General features: G+C 32.7%; 1 protein-coding gene across 1 annotated transcript in view; it reads right to left on the bottom strand.

Annotated features, from left to right (window-relative positions):
- The window catches only part of Smp_123960 (hypothetical protein), a gene marked incomplete at its 5' end in the record, with an annotated part of 132,128 nt that continues 120,906 nt past the window's right edge, over positions 1-11,222 (bottom strand). The window contains 3 exons of the mRNA XM_018793141.1: positions 1-273; positions 3,243-3,286; positions 4,804-10,191. Of these exons, the coding sequence (XP_018647684.1) occupies positions 33-273; positions 3,243-3,286; positions 4,804-10,191 (5,673 nt within the window). The 3' untranslated portion in view covers positions 1-32. The remainder of the gene's footprint in view (positions 274-3,242; positions 3,287-4,803; positions 10,192-11,222) is intronic.

Below are 11,222 nucleotides of genomic sequence, written 5' to 3'. Positions count from 1 at the left end.
AATTAAAGAAAAAAAAGAAAAACATATGGACCTTAAAATGGTCGATTACGTTCATGCAAGAATACAATCGGACTGTAAATCCATTCACCAAATGGATATTTTTCATTACACATTAACCAAGGTAGGAATATAGGACAATCGGGTCGAATAAATATACACAATAATGATAATAAAAGAAATATAAAAGGTAATAACAGTAATAAGCATGGTAGTGATCGATAACATCGTCTTCTTCTTTTTCTCTGGGATTTATTCTTTACAGTAATAATTTCACTAGAAATAAGGAAAATTTCAAAAGTTTAATCAAGAATAATACGGAAGGTATGGTATAACGAAAAATCAGTTCTTCTTAAATAAGTAAGAAATTGAGTCTAACTACCATAGCCTAGAAATACCAAACATTGATATCTAGCCAACCATTTTGATCCGTATGAGAGCATTGTTGGAAATATGGATTATATTCAGTCAGAAGTTGTTAACGAGAGTAAACTATTGATAAGCTTCATAAGATAGGTAAAGGGTTTTTCAAATGATATGGATTTAGAAAGAAAATTATTTAACTTTTTTGTGGAGAAATTCTATATTGCATTCTGAAGTTTAGGTGAGGTTCTCATCTCTAAAATACAACTTATTATTGATACAGTCAGATTATTAATATAGTAACACTAGTAGACACTTGTTATTATCTAACTTTATTGGTTTGATATATCCAGACGAGAATAATGAATGGTAACTGTTGGGATCTATTTATAGGCTAAAACTATATATGTATTTTTATTGTATAATTGTTAAGTAACTAAACTATGTATATTTGTATTCCTCTTATTATAAGCTTTATTTTGACCTATAGACTATTACTGAACGATTTATCATTCTTAAGTTATGCCCAGTTTATTGATTACAGTCTCTCACGGTCACAGTCACATTTGGCTAGATCTTGTACAAATGTTATTTTCTGTTTTATGAAGCAATGTGGTCTTTTTGGCTTGTATGTAAACCCAGTATGTCTGAAATACATGATTCATATCGCGGAGGCTGAGATTTGTGTTCTGGACTCAACAGGCAGAGCTAGGCAGGGAGAAAGACCGATAACGACTGTAGACTGCTCGTACGGGTTTATGCGTCATTGGTCCGGTCCATAAATCACTGTTCTCTAATTCGCGGTATCGTTGAGTTGTGGCAAAAGGCCACAAGTTATAACATGGTTAAACAAAACGGGAAAATCTGAAAATTCCTGAAGAGCATATATTCGATCATATTTGGGAGCTAATCTCTCTACTAATTAGTTGATTTAAATCAGAGTAGAACAGTTGGTTGAAAAAAGCTACCCATTTGATACCACTCCATCATAAAAATGATTATTTACTAGAATATTATCTATCTAATTAACAAATGGTTGCTGGTACTGTTCAGTTCAAAGTCTTTCGTGGTTAGTAAAGTTGCTATAACAGAACAGAAATAAACCCATTTAAATAATAATGTCTTTATTGGATGAAGTAGATCACGTTGAACAACTTGAATAGATAGCACAGATAAACTTGCTTCTCCTGGACCATATGTTTTCATATTACGTGGTGTGCGACTGCTAAAATTTACCGTTCATCAAGAATCTAAATTTAAATATGCATTTTCAAGCAATTTCATTTTCGATGTGAAATAGTCGAATGAATTGTACTGATTCGTCTAGTAATAAAATGCACTGTTCAATCTTATTATTTAGATCCCGTGGTAGAATAGGTCGGAATCTGAAGTAGAAAAACATCCAACTCATAAGCCGATAACCTAGAATGATAATTTCCCATTACTTCATCTCTTTTCGATATTAGGTGGTTCGAGGTCGTCGGGAGGGAACTCAGGACGTAGGTTTCAGGTTAGCTAGCACTTGGCAACATGAAGTGTCTGGAATCTTGAGGGGAATGGTGCTTCTAATGAGAAATGAGCCTAGATCACTCAGATATACAGTATGTAATCACTCGAATAGTTTAGTGAAAATATTTCAAAATGTGAGAATTGGCAACGCTGGTTCGAATCCCATAGGGGACATCACTTCTCTCAACATTCCAGGCAAGCAATCCTCACAACCACAATTTCTTCATAAACACGTGTATTTGAATCTAAATGAATTTTCATAGTTGAAGTCATGAGTCAATTGAAGCTAGACCACCATGGAAAGCCTGGAAGCACTGGACGGCCATTTCGTCTTACTATGGGACTCCTCAACAGTGCGCACCCACGATCCCGCCTCGCGAGATTCGAACTCAGGACCTACCAGTCCGTTGTTAATTAATTATTTCATTCAAGAAGTGAACTGAAATAAATTTCGGTTTAAACACTTAATGTTTTGTGTATTGAACGTTACTTAAATACTGAAATGTATCATTCTGAATAGAAATTTACTTTTGTAATTACAAATGAAAATATAATGAATCGCTAAAGAGACGAAAAAATCTTCATCATATGGTAGCATTTCCGAAATGGTTTTGGATAGTATGTACAATATAATTTAGCTTATCACTAGCTATTTGATGTATCAGAAAAAAGATTGAGGAAATGGTGACTTCCTAAACTATTTAATGAATTATCATTATTATTTTATATCCTTATTGAATAATCACTAAGTAACCGGATTATTATGTTCTTATATTCTGCTTATTGTTAGCTTTCGCTCTATCTACTAACCATTATTATACTACTTATTATTCCCATTTTATTCTCAATCATATGTTCACAGCCACTTTCAGCTTGTTTATTTATAAGTGCGATGTTTCAACTTAAGGTGTGCTCAGGTCTATTATGTGTTGTGCGTAAACCCATGTGTGTTTGAAATACAATGTAATGGGAGCTGGCTACTGTCTTCACTTCGAACTCAAAGTAGGGCTTAGAAAAAAATCTTGCGGATGGAAGACCAATTAGGAGCATCACTCGAATTGCCTCAATGTTAGCTGAGAAGGTCAAAACTTACAATTGATCGGCTCTAGGACGTTAGGCTATAGACAGAATAGTAAACTTGAGACTGAGGAACTTATAGTCAGAATTCTAATAGGTGAATTCAGCACGTGATATCAACTAGCGCCTCTTTCTATGTGGAATTTCACATTTTGGAAATTATTCTTTTTTCATTAATTAATTGTTGGATACATTAAAAGTGAATATTGTAGTATCCAATATGACGTTCAATATAGGTGATAAATGAGTAAACCAAATGCAAATTAGGATAAATATTAAGAGGGTATCAAACTCACTTTCCATGTAAGTCAGTTTCACGAGCCATATTTGTTGACATTACCTACAAAAAATGTTATATATTTGATGAAAATGAAGAAAAATCGAATTATCTCTGGTACAGGTTACATTACTAATTACTTGCAACGTATGCTCAAGAAAACCATTGAAAAAGTGAACAGAATGAAACTTAATCATTCATTGGGAGTAATTATAGGAACTACCTCACTTGTAAGTAGTTTCGATTGCATATGAACCTTAGACGGGGGTTCACTGGAGACCAAAGAGCACTAGAGATCTGTTTTGTACTGAATCAAAACCCATCAACCAGAGAGGATCTATGATTACTCTTACACCAGAGTCTGGGAGTTACTAGCATTTTGCTTAACTGCCTAATCGCTGGGTTTCAGCATAAAAGTTCATATCTCAAACTTTAGTCAACCTCTAATATAGCGCGGTTAGCATCCAGAGCCACCGCTAACTAATTGTCTCATTCTCGAAATATTTTGACTCTATTTCTCATTAGAAATTCAAGAAATATCTCAAAAAAGGCACTACTGTGTACAAAATTCTGACGTGGCTTGGAATTTTCTAGACAGTGGTTCGATTTTTAGATGACTTTTGTCACGAATTGACATAATTTGGCATATTATTAAAAAACTAAGGAGCACTGGATAGTTGTTTAGCGCACAAATTAATCTCCATAGTCCTCTAAACAATACTACAATGATGACATCATTCAAAAAGTAACTCAAAAATAAATTATGAGAGATCGCTGAGTTCCATTGCTTTCGATAGGTAATTATTGTTGTCTTTCAATGTCATCAGAAGAGATTTAAACTCACGAATAACTCATTTTAGTTAAGAAATCTCATGTATCAGCATAGGGTTTTGTGGAGATTATAGAGCTTCCATAGTTTTAAATTAAGAACTGATCTTATTTAGACGACCCTATACTGGTAATAATCATGTTCTCACTAGCGACTATTTTCAAGATGCAATTAATGGAGTTCTGGTGAGAAGCCATGACCAGTGAACTTCAACCATATCGAATGTGGAACAATTATCCATTACAGGTAAAGGAATATGGTCACCCAATATCGCGGATTGAAGATAGATATATCCAACATATGATGTCAGCTTATTGGTCTAAATGTTGAGTTCGCGCAAGAAACCGAAGGTCCGGGATTCCATTTTCGGATGTTGAGTCTTGGGTGCGCATTGCTGAGGGGTCTCATACTAGGACAGAACGTTCATCCAGTTCTCCCAGATTCTCAGTGGTGGTCCAACTAAGACCCATTCGTAATTTAAAAACTATGAAAATTACATCTACTTAACAAACTTGACATTAGACTTAAAGACTTATAATCTGATCTTGAAAGTGATCAAAGGTAAACACTATTTACTATAACGGTAAGCTAAGTAAGAATAATCATCTTGTCCTCTCTTGAGTTGGTTCTAACAGTTCTTCATCTAATATCATTTTGCTTAAAATGTTTGTTTTCATTAATAACAGAGACTAAATTGCTAATCTCATGATTATTACATAAGTTAATCCAAAGAAATTACAATTTAACTCACATTCTGTTCTTCTTTAGATTCTAAACAGTTTTTATTAGTGATTATTGAGTCATTGGTCAATCTTTCAGAATTGAATATATCAGGTAATAAGTTTACTCGATCATAAATATCGTTATTAATTCTTTTACAATCAGTTGATCTTTCATTAAGATCTTCATATTGATTTATCATGGGGAATTTGCGTAAAACATGAACATTTTCTAATCTATATACTTGTTGATGTTTTGTATGCTCAGGAAGATGATGTTGACGACCATGTTTATTATGATATTGATGATCATCACTTTTATCAATATTCTCACCATTACTCTGATGATAAATATGTTCTGACTGCTTGATAAAATCACTTTCACTGTATTGATTAGAAGTATTCATCAGATTGTTTACTGATGATTCTCTCATTTGTATCCCTTTCTTATATACATGGTGTTTTATATCAGTGGAAGGATTACTCAAAAATGTCGTTTGATATGATGTTACAGTTGATGGGGGTTTAGATTGTTCAATTTCCTTGATATCAGATTTATTTTTAAATATATATGAATCAATATCATTTTCGTGTGTTAGTTCCAATCTGACTGGAGCATCAATCATTTTTTTCTCATATTCCATCGATATGATTGATGGATGATGAGTAGTTAAACAGCTCTCAGCATTCTTATCATATAAATTCGTACAATCGTTCAGTGTAGTAGGTACTGAAAGACTTTCATTATTTGGTCTACAATTGTAATGTTGGTGATCAGTATAATCTGGTTGAGTTTTGTTATGGACATAAATTGTTTGATATTTTTCAAAGAAACCAGGTTTTAATAATATTGTCGTCGGGATTTCTGTAGTCGATATTTCTCGTGTAGATGGAGAATGTGACGTTGAACCATTATCTAATTTGGAATGCCGCTCAGATTGTACAGATATATTAGATTGTTTGTTATTGAAACTCTCAGGTTGACTTATTGGACACTCTCCCGGGGATCTATTGATTTCAGTGGGCTTTTTCAAGTTGCCAGTCATTACACGTTTAAGTTGATGATTATTTGCAGCCTTCCGGTTTGCTTTACGTAACTTCTTGTTAGCCGGTGTAAATTTATGGGGATCGTTTATTGGTTTATTTAAATTAGATGTGAGTGAAGATGGTGAACTCATACCATTATCAGTATTATTACTGGTAATCTTGATAGTCGTTTTCCAAAACGCATCTGTATCCGACTGTGGTGGGTTAAATGGGGATATAAGCATGTCATTTTCTAACTGATATGAGTGAATTTCATCTCTGGTTGTCTTGGAGACACTCGATGATAGACATTCATTGTCTTTATTGGACTTATCGTGTTGGACAAAATCCGTAGGGGGGAAATGAAGCTTGTCAGTAGGTATATTTTGACTTATTTCTTCACTATAATTTTCCGCCTTATCATTGTTATTTTCCGTATTTTCAGTAGATTTTGAAAACTGATGAGTTCCAAAATTCTGGTCTCTATTTGTATTACTTTTAACTAATAATTCTGCTGATTCTAAACTTATGCTAGTTGGGTTATCCGTACAAATTTTCAAGTTTGTTTTATTTGTTTCTGCATCTTGTTCAGTTTTTAATGTAGTACACGCCTCGACAATAGATGGAGTTTCTTCGGGACTAAATGAATTACTGCAAGTATTAGGAGGGTAACTCTTATCATTTTCTTTCAATAATCTTGTATCTGGTAATGCAAAACGTAAGGACATTTGCTTATCATTATAATGAGAACTCTTCAAGTTACCATCGACGGAATGTCTGTCATATTGATTATTAACTGTGTTTGGGTCTGTTACTGATATTGAATTATTTAACTGTAAAGTAATACATGGTGATAAGTTATCTGATTTAACTGGATGACTGATTATTTCACCTGATTTGAGTATTACTTCCAGATCATCGCCATGCTTCACTGTATCATTGATGTTAGTCAGGTCATTTGTCTTTGTTAATCCATTACCTAAACCAGTCATTTGATTATCGTCGGTTGAAGACCAGCATAAGTTATCGTTCAATATTACTTGATTGTTTTGAATTACAGAACTTTTCACTTTATCAGTTTCTTGTACGAGAATCTGACTAGCATTGTACGACCTTGTTCTGTTTTGAATTGGAGAACTAGAACATACTGATAGGTTTGGTTGCTCATCAGAATAATCGGCTTCATCGATATTTATATCGTTTTTTAACATTTGATCACCTAAAAATGAGTTATCTATCATTCTCGGTAGGTATGTTAAAACACAAGGTTCGTTATTGACAATATTATTGTCGCAAGTGTCTTTATGATTGACATCACCGTTATCATACTTTTCTTCCGAAAACTCTTCATTCTTGAACTTACGTTTTCTAGTATTTTTAATCCTATCTTTTCGTGTTGTTATTTGATTGGTTCCAGGAATATCTTCCTTAAATTCAGGAATTTTCGTTCTATGAGTCAACTTTTTATCGGTTGGACTTATACTACTAACTACTTCACAAGTAGTATTTTGAGGTAGACTACACAAATATTGTTCAAATGACATTTCATCAAAATTACTCAATTCTCCATCTGTTTGTTCTTTACCTTCATATGCTTTTTCATGGATGCTAGTTGTAGTAACAACAGTGAATGGTTTATGCACACTGTCTATTTTCGTTATTTCAGTCTTCAATGACTGATTCATCTTTTCACTTGGAAAAGTAATCAATGGTTTTAATAATGCCGGTTGCTGTAGTGACAATTGTACAGTATGTTGATCATCAAAATCACACGAAAATAATCTACTCTTCAGGTCATTTAAATATTCATTTCTAGATGATTTATTCAACCTTACATTTGAATCTCTTCGAGTGTCGGATGAATTATCTTCATCTTGGATTGTTTGTGATAAATAGTAACTCTTATCATCATTATAATCAGTATTTAAATCACTTTTCATGGATTCATTATCTTCATTTTCAATATCATGTAGTAAACTTGTGAATACTGATTTCAAATACTCTACTTGAATTTCATTATGTTGTATAAGACTGATAAATAGTGTAAGCCAACGTGTTTGTGGTATATCAACACCGGATTTAGAAGAGTATGATGAACGTAGACATAGAAAATCATGTAATCTACAATTCCATAAATTTAACAAATCCACCATTGACTTATATTCTGGTAAATAAATAATTTTATATTCTGTAGCGGAAGGTAATGACTGGAATGAATCAAGTTCTGATTTAATTTCACATAGAATTGATAAATATTCTTTAATTATCGGTGACCAATAGGTGGATAAAGATGAAATTGACGATGATGTTAATGTGAATGATTGTATATCAATAGGTAATAGATTGGATAGTCGATTTTGTCGATTCGATAATAAATGTGATTGTAAATTAGAAATAAGTGTATGTAAATTACTCATGTGATTGCATAGACCACACATTGAATTGACATGATTGTTACTAGCATTAATATTGTTACTAGAAGATGAATCAAGATGACGGCATTGGTAGATTTCATTAAATGTTTTTCTCATGTTGAGATTTTTCACAGTAGAAAAAGTAGGATGAAGACGATCTGGTATTGGCGATACTTTTGGTATAGAGAATAAAGATTCAGATGATTGATCAGTTTTGTATAATGAAGTCGGTATAAAACTATCCATAGTCTCTGTACTAATCTCTTTTTGGTTAGATTTCAATTTATGCTCAGTTAAATTAATGGTAATTGTTGTCGCTGTTGTTGTTTTGACTGTATTTGAGAAAATTGAACCATTAATGTCAACATCATGAATTTCCGATTGTTTATTAACGTTATATATAGTAGTTGAAGTTACATCTGATAGAGAAGTTTGTAATTGTCTATTCAATAAATTAGAATTATTTCTAGTAGATTCATATTTTGGATTTGAATCCAATGTTATATTAGGTGACAATCTAATGGTTACGCCTTCATTTTTTTCATTTGTAATATTTTCACTTAATGAATCTAGAGCGTGAGTATTCAAAAGAACTTGATTATTGAATAGTTTGTTAGGAATTAGTCCTTTTGATGTTTTATCATCGAGGATCGAAGGTGATATTTGATTATTTGAAGGTACTAATTTATCAGATTGATGAGAAGCTTCTAACCTATTCGGTACATCATATTTAGACTTTGAATTTATAGTTAAAGTAGATGTACATGAGTTTGTATGAGTACCATCAAATGTGGAGTTTGTTAGTCCATTATGAGAATGGATTTCAAGAGGGTGAGATTTAATTTCAAAATCTTTTTCGATATTGCTTGATAATAATGGTACTTCGATGGAAATTTTACTAAAATGTAAAGCCGAATCTCTATGATTGAAATTAGGAGAAATAACTTTCGGTAATTGATTACTACTCTCTGAATTATGGTTTGGTAAATATTTTATTTCATGATTATGTATCTTCGGAGGGGTTTTGTTGTCTACAGATAAGGTATTCTTTTCTTCAATAGATAAAATTTCTGAACTATTTCCATTCATATTCGATGAAATCTTTTGAAATGATGAAGTAGTTGAAGATAATTCACTAATCATTCTATTAATAAAAGCATCAGGAAATTTATCAGTCTCATTTTTGAATTGTAAATCAACTGTATTAGTAGGATCATATGTTCTTTGATTCGCACTTTCATAGTTAGGATTTGCATTTGTAGAAGAGGAAAACACAAGTGGTTGTGGGCCTAATCCATGTGTTGTCATTTCACGCCATGTCCAATCACAGTACTCATCATCATACGAACTATTCGTTTGTTTTTCAACTAACTGTGGATCATTATTTGAAGGTTTATCGTTTATGTCTTGAATAACAGGAGTTGTATAATCTTGTGACATAGAATGATAACTGTTTAGAATACTTGTTGAGGTTGTAGAGTGTGAAAAAATTGATTGATGATGAGAGGAAGCGTCAGTAGGGGTATACTGTTTAGAATGAATATTATTAACTTGTATCTCTGTATTGATAGATTTGATTGAATATTGTTCCGGTTCATTTTGTGGAATCGGTAATCTTGAATACGACCTAGCCTTATCTGTACAGCTATTTAAATTTTCTTGGGATTTCTCCATACCAAACCATAACTCTTCTAAGGATTGAAAATATTGTTGAAGAATGGCAACCTTAGGATATTTAGATTTTACTAATTCGTTAATAAGATTTTTCAGTTCTTGATACTCTGACTGCAAACTATGTGAGTTATGCCAGCGTAGCCGACGTGCATATTTAACCAGATCAGACAATTCAGACTTTGAGATTGAATCTCTTTGTCGTTGTAATTCTTCACGATTAAAGGATTCATTGTAATCATTTTGTAGATAAGTATGCAAGTTTATCAATCTTTTAAATATCCACTCAATTTTATTCTGAGTGTTTAACTAATGAGATAAGATTGATGAAATAAAGCAAATCAACGCATTCAAAAGGATTCAATAAAACAAAACTAGTTGAACAGAAACTACATAAAAAGCATTATATATAGATAATTAAAAGTTAAAAACAAATACGACTTCAAATACAAAACTATTTAGGTTCTTCTAAATAATAAATGATTCATAAATTGGTTATAATTGATAAATGTTAGATATCAGTATGGGGATTTGTGGAGATTGTAGTATTTTTACATTTGAAATCATGAGTTGATCTATGCTAGACTATCATTGAAAATCTGAAAGCATTGGACGGCCATTTCGTCCCAGCATGGGACTCCTTAGCGGTGCGCAACCACGATCCTGTACGTGAAGGGTTGCGCAAGATCATGGATCGATTAAAGTTAGATATTTACACCGTTAGATGCGGGGCTCAGTGGATTACAGGTTGAGTCTTCGCGCACGGGGCTGGAAGTCCTGGGTTTGAGTCCCTTTCGCAAGATTGTGGATGCGCACTGTTGAGGATTTCCATACTGAGACGAGACGGCCGTCCACTGCTTCTAGATTCCCATTGGCAGACTAACTTAGATCAACTCGTGATTTCATCTGCGAAAATTCTCGATCAACTGATGAAGTTGAATTATTATTACAATTTTACATTTATTAACTCCAGTATTAACATTGATATTCATATAATTGGAAAAGTCGTCAAATCATTTCTCATTTGTAACGCTTAGATTCTTTATTACTAATTAATGCCATTGAATGAAATTATTAATTCTTATTGATTACCTTAACAAATGGTGCTCTAATCGTAAGGGTGAAGTGATACACTTTAGTAATATTTGTAATTTTATGTTATCAGTTGAAAGTAGATAAAATCAGTCATGCAGTTATCCACAACGTAAGATCAAACGCATATATATATAAGTCCAAGTTGCCACACCTCATCAGCACAACAGGATGAACAGCGAAATCATAGAAGTAGTTAATTCAATGGTAGTAATATATAAAAGAAAGGTTGAATATAAGGATATAGT

This window comes from Schistosoma mansoni, chromosome 1, assembly GCF_000237925.1.
Source record: "Schistosoma mansoni strain Puerto Rico chromosome 1, complete genome".
Lineage (NCBI taxonomy): Eukaryota > Metazoa > Platyhelminthes > Trematoda > Strigeidida > Schistosomatidae > Schistosoma > Schistosoma mansoni.
Note: the sequence above shows the minus strand (reverse complement) of the source record. Positions and strands in the feature narration are given on the sequence as shown.